Genomic DNA, 27,198 nt, shown 5'->3' on the forward strand with positions numbered 1-27,198 from the left:
GCTCCTCAGCCCAGCGCTCGGCGGCGGCGGCTCCTCCCTCCTCGGCTCCCTCGCTCCTGTCATCCGCGGGGCTGGGCTAGGCGGCCGCTCTCCCCGCCCCCCCGCGGCACCCCGCTGGGGAGCGCCGCGCGAGCCCCGAGCCCAGACGCCCCCCACCCAGTCCCACAAGCCCAGGCACAGGGGCGAGGGCCCGGACCCCACGACCCGGACCAGGGTTCGCCGTCTGAGAGGCAAGGGGTCCCTGCCACCCACCGGCTCCCAGCCTGCGGTCGCGCACAGGCGTGTGCCATACGTGTGCTAAGAGCGAGCCCGCCCTGCTCGGGCCAAGGGCGCCCCGGGTCTCCCCGGCCCGGTCACCTGGGGCCAAGGCTTCGTGCTTCCTTCCGACTCAGTTTACCACCTGGGTAGGGGAGCCTGGGAGTAAAAGCCAGGCCCTTTGGTGCCGCCCCGGGTGACTGCCCATCTCAGAGCTGAAAACTGCATGCCCTTCCAACCCCTAGTTCCCTCTGCAAGCCTGCCTCGTGCGAAGCCCCAGGTGAGCGCAGACACCCCAGCACTCTGGGAATATTCCTCCAACCACGCACATTGTGATTACTCAGACATTATTTGCAATGAATAGTTTTCATGTCAGCTGTATCTCCTGTATCTTCCTCCTTTATCTTCCTCTATCTCCACTACCCCACAGCTTTGTCCCTAAGCAGAAACTGGTTTATTCCTTAGAACAATCTGCTTAAATTTGGCATGGAATTGACTAGGGCTAGAGTGAGGGTATCCTCTCAGTTACAAAATGAATGTTGAGTACCTGCTGTGTGCCAGGCAGTGGGTTAGGCACTGGGGCCCAAGGCATTTACTTTTTAAAATACATTAACATTTACATGATATAAAAGTTACCATTTTGTTTCTACGTGGCATTCAGTACATTTGCAGTGTTGTAATACCATCACCACTACTCATTTCCAGAACTTTTCACCATCCAAACAGAAAGGTACCCATTAAATGATAACTCTGTATTCCCCAGCTCCTGGTAAGCACTAATCTACTTTTCCGTCTCTATGAATTTGCACATAGGTGGAATCGTACAACTTTGTATCTTCTTTCACTTAGCATAATGTCTTTAAGTTTCATCCATGTTGTAACATGTCAGAATTGTATTCCTTTTCATAGCTGAATAATATTCCATAGTATATATAGACCGCATTTTGTTTGTTCATTTGTCAGTGGACACTTGTGTTGCTCCCACCCTTTGGCGATTATGAACAATGCTGCCTTGAACATAGGTGTGCAAGTATCTCTCTGAGACTCTGTTTTCAACTCTTTGGGGAGTGGTAATTGCTGGATCCTATGGTAATTCTATCTTTAACTTTTTGAGGGACAGGTGCATTTACTTTTCTCCTTTCAGAGAGTTTAAAGTGCTTTCAGAGTTTAAACGGCTCTCACCTGCGATTGCTCCCTGCCGTCCTCACAATATTCTTTGAAGCTCTATCGCTCCCTTTTAAAACAGATGAGAAAAATGAGGCTTGGCTTGTTCAAGGTCACCCAGTTTGTATCGCAAGCAAGACCGGAACCCAGGTCTCCTGACTCTAGGGCAGAAGTGCTTGCTCTGCACGGGGCTGCCTCCCCTGGTGGCCCAACTCTGTGACACCAAGTCACCACTCCACAGAAGATGCTTTTTCACTAGGTGTTTTGCCCTCTGGAAACACAAGTATGGGCTTCCCAGGTGGTGCTAATGGTAAAGAATCTGCCTGTCAATGCAGGAGACCCAAGAGACACAGGATCCATTCCTGGGTTGGGAAGATCCCCTGGAGGAGGAAATGGCAACCCACTCCAGTATTCTTGCCTGGAGAATCCCATGGACAGAGGGGGATGGCAGGCCACAGTCCATGAGGTCACAAAGAGTCGGACAAGACTGAGTGACTGAACATGCACACAGGTATAGATCAGAGATAAGGGGCAGACTGCAACAGGTGTTTGAGATGACACAGCCCGCCCTCTGCTTTACAGGTGAGGAAGCTGAGACCCGGAGCAAGGCAGCAGGGGGCCTGCCGGGGGTCAGGCAGGCAGCCACAGCGCCCAGCAACCTCCAGTCTGCTGGCAGAGAGCTTCCCTCAGCGCTGCCAGCCTGCTGGGCTCGTTCGTCCGCCCTGGTCCTCCCCTTCTGAAGGAGACCGTTGCCGACAGGAATCCAGTTATTTAAAACTAAGCCTATTGACCCAGAGCACCTGGTCAGGCCGTGCCTAAAATAAACTGCTAAGTCAGACAGGATGAAAGGGGCTGCTGTCTGTCGGGAGGGGCGGACTCTGAGTGGGGCCTGGGGGTCAGCACAGCTGCTCGGGCCCCACATGCTGGAAAGAGAGAGGGGGACCCCCTTCTCTCCATTTACCTGAAGTACCTCCTCTAACTTGAGTGTTCCCTTTTATGCTGGTTACACCCGAGGGCCTTTCAGGGACCACAGCACGGTGTGGAGAGAGTCAGGTGTGAGCTGAAGGGTGAGGTCGTTTGCTGACTGTCTCCTGAAGAGGCTGCGTGGATATGGGGAGTGGGGGTGGGCAGGTGAGGAGGGCAGACTCCCTCTAGCACAAGGAAGCTCTCTCTATATATAATGTGATGGTTAAGAGAGTGGTTTTGAAGCCAGAGCTAAGATCTCAGCCCAACTCTGCCCTTCACAAGCTGTACACCTTTGGGGAATTCATGGGCACTAAGCCCCTGTTCCCTCACCTGTAACGTGGGGACAGCCGCAGCATCCGCCTTAGAGAGCTATTGTGAGGATTAAATAAGACAAGCCCAGTGGCTGGCATGTAGCAAGCTCAGTAAATACGTCTATCGCTAATGTTATTGGCTTTGCTCAGAGGACCTTGACCTGTGCGGGGGAGGGGAGGGAAGAGCTGGATGGGAGAGGATATTGGGATGACATTCTGCGGTCCATATGGCAGCGAGGCCAGAGTTCAGGCGTTGGGAATCCAGGAAGCGGCCACAGAAACACGGAAGGACGGTGCACTTGAGGTTGGAAAAGCATGGCGTGATCGTCCTCAAGGAAAGGACCTGAAAGCAGACAGTCTTCTGCTTTTTGTATTTTCCATTTCCTAGGTTTTGCCCCTCCTTACTATTTAGGAAAACATCCTTGAAAGTGACAGTCTGGCTCTGCGATGTTCTGAAGTTCCCCCCTTAACAGGAGATGTAGGTGGGGAGTAGCCTGGCAGAGTCACCAAGAATCCCAGCAAGGGAACCCCCAGGGAAAAGCGAGTCTCCAGGAGTGGGATGCGTGCTTCACCTCTGCCCACGCCAAACCCTGATGCTTTCCTCCCACAGCTGACACTTTGGAGGGACTCTTTCTTAATTTTGATAGGAGGGACAATTCCTTTAGAGTCCCAACTTGGAAAGGAGCCCTCACACCCCCACAGAAATATACGCTCACTGACGTGAGAACAAACACAGTTGCCCAGGCAAACGTCCATGAGTACAGGTAAACATAAACACTTAATGACAGGCACACCTGTGCTCGGAGGCAGTTTGAATACAATCCAAAAATCCTGCATTGACACCTATGCATATGCCCTAATTTGTGGGATTCATTGCCAGTAGAGACACACCGTTCATTTAAAACCAGTGATTAATTTCAATATTCTATTGCATTAGAATGGTGGGTGATGAAGTAGCTGGTGTGAGTGTGTGTGTGTGTGTGTGTGTGTGTGTTTTACCAATGAAGCAGCTATATGAAGACACTGGGAGGTGAACCCTGTCCAATTCAGGTTAATCATGGATATTTTGGGGGGTATTATTTTGCCATGTTATATTAGGACTGGAGCCATCATGAGAAACCACAGATGTTTTTATTGTTTAATTCAAACAACAGCTTATATATTTTGGATACTTTTCTTCGAAAACAAAGGCATATAATTATTTTAGTAGAGCCTTCCTATGTGCTCTGAAATTCTTTAACAACTCAGTATGATCATGGTTTTCATACAAGGAATCAATACTGAACCAGGTCAGTGGTACAAACTTGACATTTGGGGTTATATAGCTAATTCAGGATTGACCTTCTTAGACCTTATTCATTGGTTGGAGGAGAAAAATACAAATAAGGATTTCCTTGCCTTTTTTTTTTTCTTCTCTCCAATGTGTAATTGATTTTAATGTTATATGAGGAGTTCTGGGTTCTAGTCTTATTTTTGTCGCTGTAGTCAGCTGTGATCTTGGACAAGTCACTGTCTTTATGGGCCTCAGGTTCTTCACCTCTGCACATTCTCCAACGTAGGCAGAGGCAGAAATATGTATTTTCACACACAGATACGCAGAAGCAAACCACACAAAGTAAACCATTTTTGCTGCAAATGCATGCATGTGTATCTAAAATACTTCTGTCTTCTTGAGACAAGCTTGTTGTTATTGTGCAGTTGCTAAGTCTGTCCGACTCCTTGCAACCCCATGAGCTGCAGCATGCCAGGCTTCCCTGTCCTTCACCATCTCCCAGAGTTCGCTCAAACTCATGTCATTGACTCGATGATGTCCATCCAACCATCTCATCCTCTGTCTCCCCCTTCTTCTTTTGCCCTCAATCTTTCCCAGCATCAGGGTCTTGAGAGAAGGTGAATCATTGCAATTCATAGACTATGATGCCTGTATAAAAAGGCAGTGCTGTCATTAAATTACCTGGGCATTTCTTAAACCAAAGTTCTGTATGCTTAACTCTGAGGATGTCTAGGTACATTTTGCCACTTACCCTCTTCACATCTTGGATTCTAGTATCATGGTCCTAAGCTCTCTGAACAATCTTTGAGGCTCCTCCCCCACAGAAGGCATCTCTGGGGGCCCACAGACCTTGTATAAGTCACTGTCTCAGGAGGGTTGGTCAGGGGGTGCAGAAACCCCCTCAATAACTGCAGCCTCTTCACCATAGTCCACTCTCTGCTCCCCACGCTGAAACTGGCTGAGAAGTGAACCCAGAGAGAGATTATGAAGCCCAAATTCTGTGCAGCTGAAGCTCATTGCCAGCTCTCTCTTGAGGGGTGGGGGCGGGGGAAGGTGGGAGGAATCCAAACGAAGTGAGAAAGAAAAACAGGAAAATTCCACGAGTGGGAGCTCACTTTGCTAACTTCCCAGGTTATTCTGCAGTTCTCCTGACCCACCAGGCACTCACAAATGTGTTCATCAAATTGTAAGTGAACATCTTCTCTCCTGGAAAGCCTGAGTGCGATGTTATTTACTCCTTCTTCCTCAAGTACCCAGTGCCCATTCTCCACCTGTGTGAACCTCCCTTAGCAGCAAGGCCTGGTCAGGCACCCCCAGCTTTCCCCAACCAGCACGGACCAGCCTTTCTCTGGACTCTGCTTGCCCCAGACATCTCCTTGGCCTGTGGCTCTTACCCCTTCCTCCCGCATTATGGCTACTACTTATGTATACATCTGACTTGTCTCCTCTTCCAAATACTAGGCTCTGAACCTGTTTGGTTTGTACCTGCAGAGCCTGATGCTTCCTTGCACTAGGAGGCACTTGCTGATTTCATGACCGGACAAGCTCATTCTTACAGGGCGGCAAATACCCAATTACAACTTCACGGGTCATGCCTTCCAGCAGTGTGTCCTTTAACTGGAATCAAAGGCTTAAGCTTTCCCCTTATCAGATGAGAGTTTCTTACCTGGACAAGTGAGCACCAGAGATTCAGGAACTCTGACCCTAAAGCCAGGTCTCAGCAGATCCCCATGCATCCAGCCTCACCGTGGTCTTTCTCATGTTCATCATCACGCAGGACTTTGGGGGATCACAAAGGCTTCACATTTTCTTTCATTTCAGATCCTTGTCCAAAGCAGACCAGGTGAGGCCAGAAGGGTCTTGTTCACTTTACAGATGAAGAAACGGAAACTCCGAGAGGTTTGTGATGTGCCCAGAGGCAGAGCTACCATGAATCTAATACAACTGATGTCCCAGAGTTCCATAGGGTCTCAGCAATGAGTTCACATAGTCAGATGGTATTGGTAGTTTGGTAGAATACTACAGTTGATCTGCAGTCAGTTATGGCTTCTGCTCTTTTCCACTCTGGTGTGCATTTGGGGTTCTGGTGTGCATTTGGAGATCTGACTCAGGATCCTCCAAAGCAAGTGAGAGATGAATCTATAGCTCACTCATTAGATTTGGGATTGGTGAGTTGTTTTTTTGCAGCCATCCCAGCATAAGAAATGGCTATAGGAATACGACCACCCATTGCACCAACTCACTTGGCTTTGTGACACAAAGTTGCAGGGCCCGAGTCGAATCACAGCATGATATGGCCTAAGACGTCTATACTAGAGATGTGTGTCATGGAAGAGAAGCCAGGTCAGAAATGTATGGAGCCAGGAGCTGGTTGGTAAAATTGTGAGCAGAAGAAATGTTTAAGAAAAATGTTTTTAAGGCATTATAGAGGTGTGTCAGGTAGTGAGTTCACACAAATATTGTTATTTGCCCAGATTGTGTGATGTCTGTGGTATTTGTCAGTTGTTTCAGAATTTGTAATTTTCAGCAATTTCTTTTTAGCATCCTAAATAATCGTGTTTGTCCCTCATTTTGTATTCATAGCTGTGTATTGTTTTCCCAAAGGAGGGCCCTCCAAATGGTCTAAGGTTCAGGTCCTATAGAGCCTGAGTCCATCTTAGGGGATGGGTCACACCATGGAGTCTGAGATGAGCCAAGAATCAGGTTTTCTGGATTCTGGTGCCGGAATCCAGAGCTAGATTCCCGTCACAGTCCCTTGCCTCAGAGATGTCACAAACAATGTAATATATGTGTTTGTCCAGTGCTACACACACAGAGGATACTTTAAAAGGCCACAGCCCCTGAAGAGATTGTCCTCCACTCTGCAGGGGAGGTCAAGGTCCCAGCCGTGGAACTGGCCTTGACTTAGATGCTCTAAGCCCTCTTCCTAGGAAATCTGGCCATTTCAGTCTCAGACCTGAGGATCTCAGGGTAGAAGGCAGCTTAGAGTCCCCTCTGCACCCTCTCTGGGGGACAACACCCCTCCCACCCCTGGGGTAGGGCCACCAGCATGGAAGACTGAGGTGTTCCTCAAAGCCTAAGGGTCACGGAAGACACCAGGAAGCCCCTCCAGCCTTGCTGAGCACAGAAAGTCCACGTGCTGGCGGGCGAAGTCACAGAGCTGGAGTGCTGTAGCAGTGGGTAAATGCTGTTTGGGGTTTGCCAGGGGAAACGGCAACATTGTGGGAGCGGTGAGGAGGGTGGAGGGTACCAGCCCAACAGCCGTAGACTCGGCGAGAACCTGAGAACCCCCCTGGGCAACCCCACTTCACACCCATGTGCTCTCTCTACACCACTAGACAGGTGCGGACAGTCTGGTTAAATTCTTCCAGGACGAGGGGCTCCCTACCCACAAAGAAGTTCATCCTAACCTTACCTCTGTGATGACACACTCACTCTTTTCTTTATGGGGCCCGCTCTGCCTTAGCCCTCTGGAGTTCAAAGGATCAGCCAGATGACAGTTTTGCAAATATTTGAGAAGAGCCTCCACAGCGCTCTCCTCACCCCAAGCCTGCCTTTGGCCAGGCTAAATATCGCAGTTCTGTCCACCTCTCCTGTTCCAGCATAATTTCCAGAACTTTCCCTCTCCTGGTCTTCCCCTTTGCACATATTCAACTTTCAAAACATCTCCCTTTTTAAAAAAACTTTTTATTTTGTATTGGGGTATAGCTGATTAACAAACTGTGTTGTGATAGTTTCAAAGCAGACAGCAAAGAGACTCCGCCATACACATACATGTACCCATTCTCCCCAAGCTCCCCTCCCCTCCAGGCTGCCATGTAACATTTAGCAGAGTTCCCTGTGCTATATAGTAGGTCCTTATTGGTTATCTACTTTAAATATAGCAGTGTGTGCATGTCCATCCCAAACTCCCTAACTATCCCTGCATGCGAGCTAAGTCATTTCAGTCGTGTCCGACTCTTTGTGACCCTATGGACTGTAGCCTGCCAGGCTTCTGTGTCCATGGGATTCTCCAGGCAAGGATACTGGAGTGGGTTGACATGCCCTCCTCCAGGGGATCTTTCTGACCCAGGGATGGAACCCACAGTTCCTGGGCCTCCTGCACTGTAGGCAGATTCTTTACCACTAGCACCACCTGGGAAGCCCCTAACTATCCCTGCATCTCCCCTAAGAACAGAATGGCCCCAGTACTCCGGATGAGGTCTGAGCAGTTCTGAGGACAGGAATTGACACTCCCTAGATAGGTATTGGACCTTCTCTGTTGCCCAAGATTTGATTGGCTCTTTGGGGCTGACATACCAATGATGCTGGGCCCCTTTCCCCTGAACTGCTGCTGCCCTGTGACCCTGGTGTGGATTATCGGGGGTTGGGGGGCATGACTAGACACATCTCTTGCAGAATGTTGGGAGAGGAAATACTGCCTAGGTCAAATGGCATCATTTACACACACCAGGTAAGAGTTTGAGTGTGTGTGTGCTAAGCCGCTTCAGTCGTGTCTGACTCTGTGCGACCCTGTGGACTGGAGCCCTCCAGGCTCCTCTGTCCATGGGATGCTCCAAGCAAGAATACTGGAGTGGGTTGCCATAACTTCCTCCAGGAGATCTTCCCGATGTAGGGATCGAACCAGTATCTCTTAAGTTTCCTGCATTGGTAGGCAGGTTCTTTACCAGCAGCACCACCTGGGAAGCCCCGGTAAGACCCTGAACAACCACTGAAGGCCCAGCCCAGGCCAGTGTGGGTCGCAGGCTCAGCTGAGAATGTAGGCGTGAGGAGCGGGAGGCCCAGTCTCAGACCATGTGGAACTGAAAGTGTAGCATCTCTACCACATGTGATCGTACTTAAACAAACCAGGTGACAAGGCAGAATGATCTTATACCGCATTTCCCAAGAGTTTCATGAACAGGAAATAGGTGATATGCAAAAACTGAGTTCTGGTCAAATAGGTTTGGAAAACACTGGCACAACCAAGGCAAATAGGTTTCTTTTACTGCAAGGACTTCCCAGAACCATTAGAACACTGTAGAAGGTATTGGGAGCCTCCAAGCTGTGGATACAGTGTGAAGTATTTGGGGAGGTTTCCCATTTCTCCTAGTCTGAAATCTCTGTCCTTTCACTGGCCACTGCTCACCTTCAACTCAGAGGAAGCACGTGTTATCAGTTTATTTGCACTTTCAGCAAGTTTTTGCCTGGCCCTGTGCAAGGAGCTCCCAGTGTCCCTGAAAACCCCAAGGTGGGTCCCTACTCAGCGGGGAAGGAGACAGAGAGGTCGGCATGCAGAGGTCTGCACGCTGACCCTAAAGGTCAGAGCAGGAAGGGGTCTGGAGGCCATCTATTGGGAGCACCTTAGATGACACCTCTGTGTCACAGAGGAGGAAACTGTGGCCGTGCAGGTGAAGAACATCCAGGCCACGTGGCCTGAGGGTCAGTGGCAGTGCTTGGAGGCCAGACTCCTGACCCTGGGCCTGCTCTCCATCTCCCGAGGCATTCATGACCCAGGTTGTATTGTCCTCTGTCTCCCGCCCATCAGCTGGGTAGCCCTGCCTGCCACTCTATCCTCCACAGCCATAGTGTTCAGTTAGAAGACATTTAAGATTCTACCTAGGGCTGAGATTCAATGAGACTGTGAAGACAGATGCTTCAGCTCAGAGAAAGGAGTGGTTAGGAAAAATCAAGGCAGGATGTGAGTGGGCTTTGTGATGGGAAGAGCCTGGAGAGTAAAAGCTGGATAGAAATAGATGTACCAGGAGTTGGGACATCTCAAACTCCCTGTGGGGGTTTCATGAACCTGGCTCTGTGGTGTGTGTTTGCCCATCTGAGATATGGGTGCGTGAGATACCCACACACCTGGCACGAGGTGGTTTAAGGCTGAGCCTTCCATGACTCATTGGCCAGGACCTGAACTGAACTGGCCAGCTTGTCTGAATCAGCCAAAGTAGCTTTTTCTTTTGGCAAATTGTAACCAGACCAAATAATGATTATTATCATTAAACCCTATTATGGACCAGCATTATGTTAAGTACTTTAGATGCACAATCTCAGTTAACCCTCTACTCTAAACAACCTATAAGGCTGATATAATTATGATCATCCCCATTTTACAGACAGCAAAACTGAGACATAGGGAAATTCACACAGCTAGTAAGTGTCAGAGGCCCAAGCCATGAGCAGGACTGGCCACAGAGTCTTCTCTCTCTTTATTGCCATTCGTGGTGGTTGGTAGTATCTCTGCTGTCAGGTTTTAGAAAGATTTTAATATGGAAATTTTCAAACGTATCACAAGTAGAGAGAAGAGTATAATGAATTGCCATGCGCCCATCCTCTAGGGCCAACAGTTGTTGACTCGTGGCCAATCTTGTCTTATCTGTATTCCCCCTCCACCCTCACTTCCCATCACCAAGGATATTTTTAAGCAAACCTCATGCATTATATAAGTTCATCTGCAGATCCTTCAGTGTGCATCTCTAAGAGATAAGGCTGAATCCTCATTCTCAATCACTACACTTGATGTGGTCCTGACTGAGAAGTAGCTTAGACCACACACACATACACACATACACACTGGACTTCAGGCCAGCCACTGCCCAGAACAACTGAGCTCACAGCTGTCTGTTCCAAAGCCCTCAGCTCACAGCCGGCCAAACAACCTCCCTGAGCCTCCCCAGAGGGTCTCACTGCAGCTGTAGCCCCTGCCATCGGTCTAGCTTCTCTGGAGACCAGGTCTTCTGTTTGGCAGAGTTGTTGCCACAAGGACAACAGTCTAGACCAGCCTGGACTTGGCCCCCTAACTCAGGCCATGCCCCTAATCTCAGGTCCTATTCGAGGTGATTTAGGGTGCTCTCCTGCCCACCCTGCTCAGTCTAAGAGCAAGAGGTAAGGAGGAGATGGAGCTGAAGAAAGCACCTGCAATCAGACATTCACTGTGCCTAGCATGAACTCACTTTCCTCACCTGTAAAATGGGAGCATAACACCTATCCCGTGGGGTGGCCGTGACAGTCTTTCCCCACGGTTGTTTGGTGACAGGATGGTGCAGTACCTGACATGGCCAGCAGGTGTCACCCAAACACTAGCACCCAAAGCCTTGGACTTGGGCAGGGTGAGGTGGGATGGCAGCTGCCTTGGGCAGGTTGTCTTTCCATATTAGATCTGGTTGAACTTCCAGGAAGTGGATGACAGTTTGGTCTGTGGGATTTCTCCTTGGAAAAGTCAGGTCTGGCTCTATCTAGAGTTAAAAAGTGGAGCTGTGCAGCGCTCAAAGCATGCTCACGGGAAGACTCCAGTGAGACAGGGATCAATACTCCCATTTTACAGATGAGGAAATTGAGGCTGCAAGAAGCAAGTGAACCGCTAAAGGTTAAGCAGCCACTAAATACAGAGCTCAGACTCCAGTTCAAGTCTCCTGTTTCCCTATGCTAGGCGCTCTGCTGAGACACCTCCTCAGAGGCCAAGCCTTTGAGGGGACCCGGGACTGGCTGGAAAAGTGTACAAGGTACAGATACTCCCGGATCCCTGGCCTGTGACTGCTGTCCTCGGAGAGTGTCTCCCTCTTTGAGGCTCAGATTTCACTGCTCAGCAAAGACTGAACTAGATCAGTGGTTCCTAAATTCAGCTAATCAACCACACACACACACACATGACCATGGAGACAGAGAGAAAGAGAGATCCAAGACTACATAAGCAGGGAGCTGTAGTCTACATTTCCCAGGGGTTTGAACCCCAGCTGCTCAGCATAGGTATTAGGACTGGCATTTAGGAAACACCAGACAGGCAGATCTATGGGTTTGTGTTCTGCAGTTTCATAAACAACTTCCACTTAAGCTTATTAAAATACCTAACATGGTGCCTGGCACATACTTGATATTCAAATATCCAATACATATTTTGCTGAATTATATTGAAATGCATGTAATCACCCAACCCAGTGAAAACCTTGATTGATATTGCTTCACACTGCAATTAAAACCCACATTGCACTTCGGTAGTGCTCTATGGCTTACCAATCCTGGTTTTTTAAATAAAACTTTTATCTATTTATTTAATTTTTGGCTTCCCTGGGACTTTGTTGCTGCAGATAGGCTTTCTCTAGTTGTGGTGCCCTGGGCTTCTCACTGCTGTGGCTTCTCCTGTTGCAGAGCACAGGCTCTGGGGTGCACGGGCTTCGGTAGCTGTGCCTCCCTGGCTTAAGAGTTGTGGTACAGGGGCTCAGTTGCTCTGTGGCACGTGGGATCTTCCCAGATCAGGGATCGAATCCATGTTTCCTGCATCAACGGGTGGATTCTTTACCACTGAGCCACCAGTGAAGTCCCCAATCTTGTTTACACACAAGATCTCACTCCATCTCTTTAATGCGTTGGGCATTGTGATACCCATTTTGCAGATGAGAAAACTGAGGCTCAGAGACACTAAGGGGTGGGTGGGCCCCGTGCTGCCCAGCTAGTCAGTGGCAGAGCCAGGCTCCAGACCCACGTCTGTGCTCCATCATGCCCACCCCCCACCTCTTCCACTGCAGTATCCCTGTTCTGATTGTTTTCACTGCGTGGTTTGAGAGGAGGAAAAACATCAGATCTAGAGGAGGGTGGGGCAGTTTGAAGCCCAGGAGCCCGCCTCCCCCTCCCTTTGCCTGGGCCCTGGCTGTTGTGTGGCTCTGGAGGGGACATCCCACTGTCTTGGCACTGTAGTCAGTCTCCAGCTCCCCATGGACACCTCCATCCCCAGCCACTGCACGGGGAATCTGGTTATCTGCCTCCCCCTAGCAACCACAAGAGGGGACGGGGCAGGCTGGGGTTCTCCACCACACAGGCCACCCCTCACCCCAAGCCCTGCCTCACAGTGAAGCTGGGATCCACGCTCACCCCCCTGCCTAGCTGTGTGCGTGTCCTCTAAGAACTACTGGGAGTGATGATCGTGACCTCCGACCCAGCCCTCATGCTCAGCTGAGGAGTCGTGGTCCAGAGAGTGGCCGGCAAGGCGGAGCTGCCTGTTCCCCAGGCCCCAGATGCTGGGTGCAGCCTCTTGTGTCCACGCAGGCCCCCCACTGCCTGGCCTGTCTGGCTTCTCCCCAGTTCTAACATACAGGCACACAGGCATGTACACATACACTCACACGTACTCACACCCCCCAACACACACACAGTTTTTCCACAAACCCTCCCTGGTCCCCATGCAGCCGCCATAGACCACCTTCCACTGGTCTCAGGGGAGCTGGTGAGCCCAGCCAAGCTGGCAGAGGGTCCAGGTGGTGGGGCCTCCCAGGACGGGTCAGGCCACGTCCACGCTGTGGCCCAAATCATGCTCACGGGTGTTGGGTGAGCATGGGCTCAGGGCCTCTGCCTCCTGGCCCTGAATAGTGTCCTAGAAGAATGCACTGGCCCGTCAGGCATTAAGGACACGGGCTGGGTGCCTGCAGGGTGCAGGAGCACCAGGTGTCCACACTGGGAGAATCTTCGAGAGCGTAAACAAAGCAGCCGCTGGCCAGCGAGGACCAGTCTGGAGCCCGAGCTCCTCGAGTCAGACATTGTTTCTCCATCTGGGGAAACTGAGATCGGGGGTGGGCGGGGACATAGCCACCATCCCACAGTTCACAATTGGTCAGGCCAGGGCTCAAATCCAGGCGGGTTGATTCCAGAGCCTGTGACCTTAACTGTCTCATTAGGAACAAAATGCTGGCTGTCACTAGGACAGGCCCCTAGTAGCCCTTTCCCGGTTCAGCTCCAGGGGTGCAGACAGACACACCACCAGCCAGCTGACCAGACCGCAATGCCCAGCAGCTCTCCCTGCCCCCTGAGAAGCTGGGAAGCAGCAGGTGCAGCTGCGGGTGATCACTCATTCATTCCTCTGGTCAGCCAGTTACGAGCTCAGTCAACAAACATTTACTGAGCACATACTACACGCCTCTGATGGGTGCAGCACTGGGGATTTGTGGGTAAACCATTAGATGCCACCCCCAGCCTCATACGGTTTGCAGACCGTGAGGCAGACAGACATGAAGGAATGGTCAGAGTCTCAAGAGACGCAGCGTCTCCAACAGGTCCCCTGGGAGCAGGGTTCAGGAAGGGTCTGGGAGTCACTGAGACCCCGCGGGGCCCATCGCCTCCTGCTCAGGGCGGGCGACTGAGGGCTGAGGCCACTCCCCAGTGACATGACTCACTGCTTCAGGAGCAGATGGTCCATGGACAGGAGACCTGAAATATTATTTGCTTCAGGGCGGGGGCCACTCGGCTCCAGGCAGCTGGGTTTGGCAGGACTGTGTTACTGATTGATAGGCCTTTCAGGAAACAAAGACCACGAGAGAATACAACAGGCTCCTGGCTCTGGGCCAAGCCAGCCTCATCTCCTTGCTTTGTCGAGTGTGTCTTTTTTGTCTGCCTTCACCACTTGCTGGTACCTCTGTTTTAACTGCTAGGAGGGAGTGAGCATGTATTTGTGTCTGTGTGTGCACGCGTGCACACTCCCGGCTTCCCTGGGCACTATTCATCTAGGGGCTGGGGGTAACAAGGGGACCAGGTACAGGTCCCACTTACCCCTTCCTAGAACCCCTTGACTCTGAAGCCAACACCTGCAACTTTGGTCTTGTGTTTGCTTTTTCCAAAGCCAAGTCCAGAGACAGACGAGGGCGCTTCAGGGTCACACAGAAGGCGGAGGCCAAAGCTGGCAGTGAGACCACCGTCCCCAGCATGGACGGCACTGGGCCGCCAATGAGGTTCTGGGCCTGAAACTGCTGGCCCAGCTTGAAACTTCCCCTCGCCTAACCTCTCCTTGGCCACCTCACCTGGGGAATTCCTCCTGGTGATACCAAGGAAGCCCTTTGGGGAAGCAACAGCACGAATTTCTTGAAAAGGGAACCAAGTTTAAGAACTCCAGAGGCCAACAGCAGCCAGGAGTGCCCCGGGGCCTCCGGGGGAGTGCGGAGGTCATGTAGGGTCAGAGCAGGCAGCCTGAAATTCCCACCTAAATAAGTTACCGAATCAGAGCCTGGGGAGCCACCACCCCTGGTGCAGCTGGTTCCAGTGCTGTCCCGGCATGAGGCCCGTCCATCCCTGGGGAAAAGCCCCCATCTGGCTTCCTGTGGTGACCTCCCTAGGCGCCCCCCACCCCCGGGCCCCCCAGTGTCAAGCTGAGGTCATGGACCCCAAGGTCCCAAGTTCTAAATAGGTTTTCTTCCCATGCCCTCAGCCACTCAACTGCAGAGGACATTGAGTGTCCCCAGTGGGGGCGGGGAACACCAAGGCCAAGTTGAGGGTTTCTCCTAAGGTTGGGTCACTCGGCCACCTCCCTGGCTGTCTCAGCCCAGTCCCCGGCTCTCTGATTCCGCTCCCAAGGCCCTGGGCCGAGGCTGCTGTGGCCCTGGCTCCAAGGCCCAGGCCTGATCCATCTTCCCAGCCATAGGCTCACTGTGATGACAGGACAAGGCCAGGCGGCTGTGGCATCGGCCTCTGATCTCCACCACCCACCCCCACCCCGTGTGTTTGTCAGGTGGACGATGAAGAATGAGTGCCTGGCAAGGAGCAGGTCACCACCGCGCAGAGCCCTGCAGAATTGCAGTTCAGACCTCAGCTGCCTGGAGCCGAGGATCAACAGGGAGGCCATTAATCTCTCCAGCAGGGGTGAGTGGGAGGAGGGCCCGGGGTGGGGGCCTCGACAGTCCCCTCTGCCCTGGACCCCTCTTCAGCTCAGCACCCCCAACCCCACCCCATCCCTATCAGCCCAGGGAACCCACTCCCTAGGACAGGTTAGGACCAGTGGGGATGCTCAGGGTGGGCTCCTGGGGACTCCCCTTTCTTGCCTGCCTCTCTCCAGGTCCTGCTCATAACGCTGATTAACTCAGACTATGTGGTTGGAGGCTACATAATTACCCCAAGCTGAGGAATACGTGTAGATCACAGAGGGTCTCTCCCTTCCAGGAGGAGTGAGGGCTCAAGACACCAGAGCAGGGCAAATTACACCAGAGGGGTGTGCAGACAGAATGGAAAGAGCTTAGGGCGGTCCTGGGAAATCGGGGCATCTGGTAGACCCAGAGGCCTCTTCCAGCAAAGGACTCCCAGTACAGTCGCTCCGTCGTGTTTGATTCTTTGTGACCCCATGGGCTGCAGCACGCCAGGCATCCCTGTCCTTCACCATCTCCCAGAGTTTGCTCAAACTCACAACCATTAAGTCGGTGATGCCATCCAACCACCTGGTTCTCTATCTCCCTCTTCTCCCAGCCCTTAGACTGAGTTGAAAACGCTGTTTGAAAAGGATTTGGAGTAAGACACATCCTCCCTCTGGTGGTGACAAACGGAATTGCATTCCCTCAGACTAAGGCTGTCATTGTCACTGCTGTGGGATTAAAAGTAATTCATTCAATCACTTCCCAGTCTTGGTGTTTATTTGTGACTTAATTTGTGTATGAATTGTGGAAAATCCCAAAGTGAAGTGAACGTTCAGTAGCTCCCAGTCCTTGTGACCTTCATGGAGAGGGAGGGGGAGAGTGTTCATGAGGGCACTGAATGTTACCCGGATCTGTGGTTTTCAGCAGCAGCTGCTCTCCTGGGAGCTGGTTAAGTAACAGCTGGCATGGGCCCGCCCCAAGGTTAATATTTGACAGTTCTGGAGGGGACACTGGGTAGTTTGCACAGCACCCCAGGTGCTCCAGGGTGACAGCCTGGGATTCAGAGAAGCCTCACAGTTCACGGGGACGGAGGGCTTACAGCAGGGGCAGAGGCCGAAGAGACTCACCCAGAACCAGCCCCCTCCAAGGCAGCTGGGTTGGCAGGCTCAGGGCCTGTGTATGGAACCTTCTAGAAACACGACGCCTCTCCACGGCTCTTCTCAGGCAAGCTGCAGGCCTGGAATACCCTTCTTCCTGTTGGCCTTGCTGCTACATCCCAGAAGTTTCAGGAGCTCCCCCTTCCCATTTCTCCCCTCTGTCCTGAAATCCCCCATGGCTGGACATGCCCCATTCCATTCATTTCTCCCACTGTCGTGGACAGCTCCAGTGTCTTGGAAATCCTGAATTCTATTTAGGGGTTTGGCCTGTCGGGTTTTATTTGTCATCTGTGAGCCCAAATTCAGAGCAGGGTGTCACAAAGACCTTGGCCCTGAGTTGCAAGAGCCAAGTTTTCCACTCTGTGTCTCCCCGGAGTGTCTCCTCCCAACCCACGGGGTCAGTGAGAAGGACTCTGAAATGGAGCCAGAGACCTGGCTCCGACACCGGCTGGCTTGTCACCTGGACACGCCACTGCCTTTCTCAGGACCTCAGTCTCTCTTTCTGAAAATTAAAGATTGTCTATTTTGCTCCCTATTTTGGCCTTCACTGCTCAAGCCTTCTGTGAGTCTGTGAGGGGTGGTGGTCCTGGGGACAGTGGATTAAGACAAAGAGCTCAATTCTCAAGCCGAGTGCGGCCCACACCGCCTCCGGTGCCTTCCTCGTTCATTTCAAACTCTGCGGACTTGGTCTCCCGGGCCAATCTCCCCCCCTTCCCTTGGACGCTCAAAAGCTCAGACGAGGAAATGGACAGCAGGTGGTGCCATGATCCCACCATCCCATCCAGCCTCAGAGCCACCTCTCTGCTTCTCACAGAGGGAGGGGAGGGAAAGGGAAGGCGGGCTCCTTCCAGGGGGCAAAAACTGCCCGAGGCGGCAGCATGCAGTGCTGTCTGGGGGCCAGGGGCATCAGGAAGTCAGGGACTGGTGGGAGGGGCCAGTCTGACCCCATCTCGGGTTGAAGTTGTCCCCCTGTCCATTCTGGTAGGGTGGAGGCCCACCGGAATGGACAGGGGGCTGGGAGAAACAGTTAACAAAGGCCCCACCCTCACTGTCCATTCTCTGGCCTCTGGCCCTGAAATTAACCAAGCAAGGAAGGAAAGAGGTGGATGAGATTAGGTCTAACTGAGGCCCCCTGGCCCCAAGAGTGAAAAGGGCATGGCTGGAGCTTGGCAACCACAGTTGGGGGTGGGGGGTGGGGAGAGAGCATGTGCTAAGACTCATTGCCCGCTGCCCCACCAAGACCCCTAGACCCACACATCCTGGCACGCTGGTGCACGTGGGGAAATATGGGCACAGCACATAATGTGCCCACAAACAACTAAAACACGGGCAGCCCCGGGCAGGGCCTCAGCGACTCCCACTGGAGAGCTCCAACAGCCACACTCAGGGCCCCCGGGCGACCCAAGGGCTTTGAACCTGTGACCTTTGGCCTTACCGGCTTGCTCTTTGCCTGGCATTGGGAAGGCAGGCTGAGACCTCTGTCCCAGGGGCTCTTGGCAATTTGGGGGGTGAGGAGGGGCCTGGAGATGATGATACTGAACTTCTTACTTTCACAGGCGTGGGCATGTGAGCGAATAATGGAAAAGCCAGAGACCAGGCTGTATTGACTCCAGCTTGGAGGAGCGGATGGTGGCCATTACAGGAGAGAAGGAGCGAGGGAGGAGGCCAGGGAAGGAGCCGTCTCCAAGGCCAGCTTTATTATCAACACGGGGCAGAAGGAGGTGATGCCCACCCAGGGGTCACGTGGAGCCCGAAGCTTCCTTCAGCCCCAGGGCTTGGCAGTGCTGGGACAGAGGTCTAAAGCTCAGGAAAGACTTCCAAGCAGCCTCGGTGCAAGGGTGGGCACGGCTGGCTCTGCAAACAGAAAGGCAGGATAGGGGCTGTGAGCAGGGCTGCAGAGGCTAGGACTTCCGTTGCATCCCTTTTTCACCTTACCTTCCTCTGGCGCATCTTGGCAGCCTCCCTTGGTCACACATACTACGGCATATTTTTTTCTGGGTTTTTTTGGCCATCACTTTAAAAAGGTGGGACTAGAGACCCAGACATAAAGAACAGATATGGGGACACAAGTGGGACGGAGGGGGCGGGACGGGCCGAGAGGGTAGGGTTGACATATACACAGTACCATGTGCAAAGTAGGCAGACAGCAGGAAGCTGCTATAGGGCACCAGGAGCTCATTCGGGGCTCCGTGATCACCTAGAGGGGTGGGATGGGGGTGGGCGTGGGAGGGAGTCTCAAGAGGTGGGGGGGATATATGTATACTTATGGCTGATTCATGCTGGTGTACAGAAACTAACATATTGTAAAGCAATTATACTCTAATTAAAAAAATTTTTTTAACCAACAAGGAAAAGAACCACATGAGTGTGACAGACACCTGACTGATGGATGAAAGATCTTGACATTTTTCCCGGCCGAGTCCTTAACTTTTCCTTATTATCCAGAGCCACTGCCTGCTCCTCGCAAACCTACCTCTCCTTAGAGCCCATCTTCAGGAATTTGCCTGGGATGGAGGAAAGCAGACAGGTAAGAAAACGTAGTGGGGTAGAGGGGGCAGGGATTCAGGGCTCCTGGTGGGGGACCCTCCTCACAAGCCTGAGAGACCAAACCCTCCGCCGGCCCCTCCCACCCCTCCCCGCCCACCTCCATCAGTCACCCAGGCCAGCACTCACCGGTGCTTCTTCTTGGCCCCACAGCGGAATCTTTTGCCTTAAAGAGAGAAACGAGGTGAGTTTGCCAAGGAGACCCTCTCTACCCTGGAGGCCTCAGCTCCGTAGCCCCTCCTCCCCCCTTCCTGCCAGCGCTGCCCCGTGTCCGCCTCGGAGACCACAACTGTCTGTCTCTCTTTATATATGGCTGGACCATAAGCGTCCAGAAGTCCAAGTCAGCCAGCTGGGCAGTCAGCAAACATTATTGTTGCGGCTCCGTGGTGGACTGTGTGTATGTGTGTCTGTGTTGGTCGCTCAGGCGTGTCTGACTCTTTGCGACCCCACAGGCTGTAGCCCACCAGGCTCCTCTGTCCATGGAATTCTCCAGGCAAGAATACTGGAGTGGGTTGCCATTTCCTTCTCCAGAGGAGCTTCCCAACCCAGGGATCGAACCCTGGTCTCCTGCATTGCGGGCAGACTCTGCCGTTTGAGCTACAGGGAAGTCCGTGGTGGGCGGTGAGCACAATAGGAAAGGTCGTGGGCGTGCAGAAGCTGCTAGAGAAGAACGGCAGGAAGTCCAGGGCCCAGAGTCTTGCTCGCGCGCATCCACCTCCGCCACTGCGAGCTCAGCCACAATACAGCAGGGCCCTCAGCGAACCTCCAGGGGAATGGGGAGGCTGGCCCTGTCTGCAGACTGGAGCCATCGGGGCGGGGTGAGGGGGGCACCATCTAACACGCCCATTAGAATCCCAGGACTTGGAAGTGGCAGTGCTACGTTCTCCATCTTCTCACCCGCGTGTTTCTGAGTATTTTTCTCCCGGTTGCACCAGTCCGCAAGCATTTATTAAGCCCCTGCTGTGTGCCTTTCGGGGCCGGGGTAAGGCAAGGAGCTTTCTCTCCCGTAGAACACCCCACACCTACACTGACTCCTTCTAAGTGCTCCCTTGGCTGCCGCGTCTTTGACTGCCAACCCTAAGCTTGTGAGACAAGTGGGATCATCCCCATTTAACAGATGAGCAAACGAAGGCCCAGGGAGTAAGGGATCCACGGTAAACTAGTAGGGAGCCTAAGGCCTTGGGCTGCCAGGGGTGCTTGCCTTCCCGCAGCAGGCCGGGGTTGGGGTGAGGTGCTATGGAACCCACTCTGCTTCCGATCTGGCTGCGGAACCTCGGGCAGGTTGCTGTACCTACCACTGCGGGTCTGGTTTTTCATTTGGAAAGCGGCGACAGTGGCGGCCATCCCTCAGTTTGTTCAGAGGATTAAATGGGCCAAGAAAGCGCTCAGTTTGGGGGGAGGGAGTGTCCAGTGGAGGCTGGCTCCCTCCCTTCCCCTGCCCCAAGGGCACTGGAGCCTCCCCGGGCCAGCAGGAGCCGGTTCGCCATCTCGGCGGCACCCCTCGGGTCCACTAGAGGGCGCACTCGAGGAAAAGGGCACCTCCTGGGGGGTCTGCGGACCGCGAGCAGGTCTGCATCAGGGTGTCTGTCCGTTCTCACAGCCTCCGTGGGAGAGGCCAGGGCGCCCGGGAGGCGGGTGAGAGGGCTCTCCCCTCCCCACCCGGGAAGCCCGTGTGCTCAGCGGCTTTGAGGAGCTGGGCCCCCCTCAGCACCCCCTTCTACAGGAAGTCCCCACTTACTGAGGATGATGACGAGCCCCACGATGAAGGCCAGGGCGGCGAAGATCAGGCCCCCATTGCGGACGGTCTCGTAGTCTGGGGAAGGAGAGGACGGGGAGGTGGGATGGGTGACCCCAGACCCTCCCCCCACCCCCACAGTAATAACTCGGGAAGATGGGGGCACATTACGCAGGGCTGGGAGAGGCCAGGAACTGTGGATGCCTGGTGGTGGGGGGGGTGGGGGGTGGTCACTCAGGAAGGGTGGGAGGAGGGGCCCCCCAGACTCACCGTAGTAGAATGGGTCCACGTTCTCCTTGGGGCTGCCACCTGAGGAGAGAGCCAGAGGGGGGTGGGGATGAGCCGCAGAAACAGGGGGACTCCCGCGCTTCCAGTCCCAGCACCCCCAGAGGTCCGGGCGGGCCAGGGGAAGCTGCTGGAGGGACATTCCAGGAGCAGGGCCTGACCACGCCACTGCCGGCGGTGACAGTATCTGCCCTCGGTGGCTCCCCTCGGTCAGCAGAGTCCCACCGTGCCTGGCGGTGGGATGGGGCTGGCACTTCTGGGAGGCCACAGAAGCATCTTCCATAAGCCTCAGCAGCAACCTCCCTCCATTTGACTAATCAGCCACAAGGTATTGGGTTTTTCCATAACATCTTACAGAAAAAGCCAAACGAACTTTTTGGGCAACCAATACTTGGTGAATATTTGTGAAGTGAACCAATGAATAAATAAATAGAAGCTTAATATTCACCAAATAGGAGGCAACCAAGGCCCAGTCTGAAGACTTCTCTAAAGTTCCTGTAAAAGTTGGAGGCAGAAATGAGTCTTGGACCCGTTTCTAGATCCTTCTCTCCTACATTGCTATCCTTAGGGGAAAGCAAATTTATTTCAGAAACAGTATATTGTCATGTGGCAGACCAAGGCCAACAAAGCAGTAGCTCATTTAACCATTTTAACAATCCTGTGAGGCATTAATATTATTCCAATATCATCCATGAGACGATGGAGGCACAGCGGGGCTAAGCAACTCACTCAGTCACACAGCTAGAAAAGGGCAGAGTTGGGAATGAACCCAGGCCATTGGTGGTTAAAAATCGAGGTGCTTCACCCCTTTGCTGTGCTGCCTCTCACATGGTCAGGAGGAAGGAGACATTTCAAGACCAGGAGGTCCCATCCAGGCTCCAGCCCCCAGCAGAGGTCATGGCTCTGCCCTTCCACCCTATAACCTGAGCGCACTTGCTGTGGGGCGGCTGGAGGGCGCCCGGCCAGAGCTCTTCTGTCCTGTCTCGTGGCGGCCCCTCTTCTCCGCCCTGCTGAGCCCCTTCTCGGTGCTAGGAAAGCGGTGCCCAAGGTCAAAGGAACGCGCCAGTTCTCACCTCCCAGGCTGGCTGGACTGGGCCCTGGGCAGTGGGGTCCAGCCTGGGTGGGTGGCCAGGGGAGTTCGGGCGAGGAGGGGTCCACTGAAGGGTCTGAGGGGGCCCCGGGCACCTGTCCCCATGCGGAAGGCCTCTGAGGTTGTCTCCCCAGGTTCAGTTCAAGTCTTGCTCAAGGTCACACGGGCGTCAGTGTCAGAGCCATGGCGGGACTCACCACTCCCCTTGCCACTCCAGGAAACTGTCTCCTCCCTGACCACCTCATCTTGAGACACTGGGAGAGCCCACCCCACCCAAAGACCTCATCGTTTCTAAATCTGGCTCAGAGACCACTGCAGTCCACAGCGGGCTCACTAGATTCCAGACCCAATCGCCCTCATTCGCAGGACGCCTTCTAGGCATTGTGTCCTGAACGTGGGGGCTCTCACCCCAAAGCCAGCCTGAGAAGGCTGACCGGGGGGCCCACTGCTGTGCTGCCTCACCTCCATCTGCCTCCTGCTCTCGGTTTAGTCCAGAAGAGGCATGCTCACCACCCACCATGCCCCAGCACCTCCTACTTGACATCCAAGCTTCCATCATTCAAGCTAGATTGTTTTGGCATTAAGGTGAGGTCCTCTTTTAAAAGTAAATTTTCTTAAATAGGAGGCTGGCACGGTACGAGAGAGGGGTGTTGGGTGCTCTGGAAGGCAGGGGTGCCAGGAGACGGAAGAGGGGGTCCTGCTCACCATCCAAAGACGGTCCAAGCACCTCTTGCTTCACACACACGCATGCACACCCACACACGCACACACACGCACACACATGCACACACACACTCACCGTCATCTGTCAACTCTGCCATTTCCCCCACAGACCAGGCCCGTCCCCGCTGCCCTGTTTCCGCTGCCTCTGCTTCGGGGAGACTGCCCGGCTGTGGGGTGGCCGGAGATGGGGTGGGGGCATTAAACATTAACAGTGCCAGGTAATATTTACCCTGGTCACAAGAAAAGCCAGGGTGTGGACAGTGGGGCTCCCGCTGAGCGTGAGGAGGTTCAGGGGCAGTGGGGGCAGGGAGGAGCTGGCCGTCTTTCCAAACCCTCCCAAAGGAAATTTCCAGAGAGAAGGGCCATGGGGTCCACCCTGCAGGTGGAGGAGCCACAGCTGGGGACGTGACAGTGGGGAAGCGGGGGTTTTGAAATGGATTCAGCATGTACTATGGCTTTCGGGGGGCAAGGTCGGGGGTCCCACGGAGGTCCTCGACCCTAGCAGCTGCCCACATCTCCCACCACTGTGCAGGCTGCTGGTGCAGCTGGTGTCTGGCATTCGGGGCTTTCTTGAGGTGACCCCAGGGTGCCTGGCCCCTCAGAGCCCACCTGAGCCCCTGCCCCACCAGCCACTGCACTGTGCATGCTTCCAGGCCTTCATGCCCGGGAACGCCCTTTCCTTGGTACCTTTTTCCTCCATCCAGGCCACATCTAACAGCTCACACCTCGGTCAGAAGGGCTCCAGTCATCCCTCACTAACCCCTCTGTCCCTGCAGCCTCTGGCACGTCCTTCTCCAGCCGTGAAGCCCAGCTTCCGTGCCAGTCCCCACGTTACGCCACAGGCTCCTTTGGGAAGGGGCCAAGCCAGACCATGGAGAGAGCGCCTTGCTTTTATGATTTGAAAAGCATGTTTCTAACTGTTATTTCCTGGTACTTTGTGTTATTTCCCCATTTTATACACGAGGCACCTGAGGCACAGAGAGGGTAGGGCCCTGGCTCAAGGGCACACAGCTGGTGAGAGGCAAGGTAAAGACCCACCTCCAGGCCCTCGCTTTGGGGGGCAGGGACTCCTCCCTTTACTGTGGCCCCGTTCATGCTTCGGACCCCGGTGCTAGGTCCCCCATGGATGCTCATATTCCTGGCTGAGTTCTAATCAATCAGACTGGCTTCCAGAAGAGGCTGATGCTCAACTATAGCCAAAAGGCCAAGGTCAGAGGTCATTGTCCACCAAGGGCAGGTTAGTCCTTCAAAAGGACTCCATCTATTAATCCTCTTGGAGCAGTGACAGGGGATCAAGGTCTGAGTTCACTTCCTGGCTCCTCCACTTGCTAAGTATACGACCCCTGTCAAGTTATTTAATCTCTGTGTGCCTCAGTTTCCTCATCTGTAAAATGGGTGGTTGTGAGGAGAAAGTGAGATAATGCAGCGAAGGGCATGGTGGGGGGCCTGGTACACAGTAAGTGTCATTATTGTTACTGTTATACACTGTCACACCAAGAAAGCCACCCACTTTCCAGCAAAATGAACATGGGAGTGAGATGGAAAGATAGACTGTCATGGCCTGCAGACCAGAAGCTGAGACACCCATTCATCTCTTTGGCTTCCAAGGTCAAATGATGGAAATTCATGAAAACACAACAGAGCTCACATTTGGTAGGCGCTGAGCACATGTCAGGCTCTTGCACACACTGTCCTGTTAATTCCATGTTTGCTCCAATCCACGGGTAAAGAAACTGATCTGGTCATTGCCCCCACAAGGACCCCTGGAGGTCTCCCAGGCAGTGCCTTGATCCCCACTGGACAGTCAAGGAAGATTGAGCAGGGAGATTGGGCGACTTGCCTGAAACACCCAGTCAGGGACAAATCCAGGGCTAGAAAGCCAGACCCCCATGACTGTGCTCCCCAAACTCCTGGGGCTCTCCACACAGACACTGATGCCCCGTTATTACACATTATCTTGCTCCCTTAGTACATTTTGTCTATCTTTGTAAGCTACCGTGGATTCTTTCTGGAGTATAAAAATAGGTGGAAAGTTCATAGATAGATAAATAGATCAATGGTTATGATAGATGATAGGTAGATAGATAGGCAGGAGATAAGAGAGAAATAGGGAGCACATCAATAGCTGCAACAGCAAATCAATAGCTACATCTACAATACTTAACATTTTTAACTATGTGTGCATGACACCCTCCTAAAGACTTTACAAAAACCAACCCATTTAATCATCACAGCAACTTGATGAGGCAAGGGAGGCATTATTATTACCCCCATTTTGTAGATGAAGGCACAGAGAAGTCAAATAACTTCCCAGAGATCAGGCAGCTAGGAAGTGGGAGAACCCAGCTCTGAAGCTAGCAGTCCAGCTTCAGAGTTCCTACAACTGGACAGACGGATGACCGACTCAGAATGAGGGCTGTGGGACAAGTTGCCTTCCCAGCTCTTGACGGCTCAGAGATGCTGGGAGCAGAGAGGACAGCACGCCCAGGACCCCAGAAGGAGATGCGCTCGTCTAGAAATCCTGCCTCTCCCCATTGCTGCTTTCCCTATCCTCCTGGGGAGCTGGGGGTGCTCTTGAAAGTGATGGGGTGGACACCTGAGTCCAGGATGGTGGGGGCAGGCGGGGTTCAGGGCACTCACCCAGGTACCACCTGTCCATAGCAGGAGCTGCTGGCTGTGTCTTCAGAGGAAGAGTCGTGAGGTGCTAGTGACCCAGGGCCTGAATGCGAAGAGCCGCCCTCCCTCTCTCCACAGCCCAGCCGAGCCCACGGGCAGGCAGAGACAAAGGCAGGGAGGAGGGGTTGGCAACGCAGCCCTCACCTCGTGCCTGCCTGCCGGCCCGCTGGGGCGGGCTGGGCTGGGCTCCAGGTGAGAGGGGGGCAGATTCTCTGACCTCCAAGAGCACCTGAGGAAGCGGGGGAGCTGTGAGTGTCCACAAACAAACCGCAGCCCCCACACTGGGGTGAGATGCCTCCGTGTAGCCCGGGGCGCCTGCAAAGGTCACCAGGAGCCAGGAAGTCACTGGCTGGGGCCACAGCCTGTGGAATCAGAGTCCCTGATCTTCCCCTGTCCCTGGGCTGGGGGCATCTGAGAGAGACACTCAGGGCCACGTGGGGGTCCCCCCAAACCTTTCCCCAGTGACACCTTCTTCCTCCAGCTCAGGTGGCCTTGGCCCTGATGTATGCGGCCTCAAGGACCTGTTCTGGAGCCCGGAGTCCCCTGAGACTGGACAGGACGATGGGCAGCCCCTTGGAAGCTGCCCCGGGTGGGAGGGAGTGCTTTCTGGCCATGGCGCTGGGCCCAGGGCACCGTCTGCAGCCTCCTGTGTCTCCCCGGGAGCCGGGCGGAGATGGGGAGCAGGGGGGCTGCAAGGAGGAGCGGGTGTGGAACCTGGGCTTCCTCGGCTGGGGCCCCTCACTTGGACCCCAGGGTCTGAGCTCTGGCTGTGAGGTCAGACCCACCTGTCTCTGGAGACACCAGCGGCTTAAGGAGGCCCCGGAGGGATGCCGGTTGGTGCCGCAGGGTGAGGGCGGCCGGAAGACAGCACTTCTAGTGGGAGGGCCCATGTCCCAGCTGGAGCCAGGAGCCACCCAGGGGAACCGGAGGGCAAACCATGTCCCCCCTGCCCCGGCTCAGCGAGGCCTGTTCTCTGGCCACTGCGGCCCCTGTCCGGGCCTGGAGGGAGGCTGCAGCAAGCAGTCTGTGAGGCTCACTGGGGACCAGGGCTCCTCCGGGCTCCTCTGAGCAGCAGGGTCTGTGAGGTGCGGGTCTGGCCTGGGCTCTGGTCAGATGACACCCACCGCTCTGTTCCTCCTTAGCAACACTTCCTGCCCCGAGGGGATGACTGATGTACCCCCAGAGAGCCACCCAGGCTGGAACCTGGGGGGAGTTGTCTGGCTGGTATGAGATCTGTCCTGGGGAGCCACTGCCTCTGGGCTCCTTCCCCTTTTCCCCACCACCCAGAAGGCTGCCCAGGGGCCCAGCTGCTCACCAGATGTCCCCCCCCAACCCCCTGCCACCACCCCACCCCGGTCACATGCTGCCAGTGGAAAGCTGCGTGCTCACAGCCCAGAGCCACAGAGCAGACATCCCCTAGGCTGGGAACTTGGA

At 53.9% G+C, this 27,198-nt stretch overlaps 1 protein-coding gene across 2 annotated transcripts; it reads right to left on the bottom strand.

Moving 5' to 3' along the window:
- Positions 1–18,387: 18,387 nt before the first annotated feature.
- Positions 18,388–25,882, bottom strand: FXYD2 (FXYD domain containing ion transport regulator 2). Of its 2 annotated transcripts, none has more exons than XM_043900204.1 (6): positions 25,729–25,882; positions 21,261–21,299; positions 20,994–21,068; positions 19,385–19,421; positions 19,185–19,215; positions 18,388–18,565 (listed from the first exon to the last, which is right to left on the bottom strand). In XM_043900204.1, exons 1-5 carry the CDS (start codon positions 25,745–25,747, stop codon positions 19,191–19,193), a joined length of 195 nt encoding a protein of 64 aa, XP_043756139.1. In that variant the 5' UTR covers positions 25,748–25,882; the 3' UTR covers positions 18,388–18,565; positions 19,185–19,190. The 2 variants fall into 2 exon arrangements, with proteins under 2 accessions (XP_043756139.1, XP_043756130.1); XM_043900195.1 differs by lacking the exon at positions 25,729–25,882 and adding an exon at positions 23,165–23,286.
- Between the last annotated feature and the right edge of the window lie 1,316 nt (positions 25,883–27,198).

This window comes from Cervus elaphus, chromosome 1 (genome assembly GCF_910594005.1).
Source record: "Cervus elaphus chromosome 1, mCerEla1.1, whole genome shotgun sequence".
NCBI classification, from domain to species: Eukaryota; Metazoa; Chordata; class Mammalia; order Artiodactyla; family Cervidae; genus Cervus; species Cervus elaphus.

Coding starts and splice junctions, on each gene's coding strand:
- FXYD2 (XM_043900195.1), bottom strand. CDS start 23,186: ATGGCAGAGTTGACAGATGACG. Junction 21,300..23,164: donor GGCAGAGTTGACAGATGACG/GTGAGTGTGTGT, acceptor CTCTCTCCTCAG/GTGGCAGCCCCAAGGAGAAC. Junction 19,422..20,993: donor GGGGCTCGTCATCATCCTCA/GTAAGTGGGGAC, acceptor TCTCTCTTTAAG/GCAAAAGATTCCGCTGTGGG.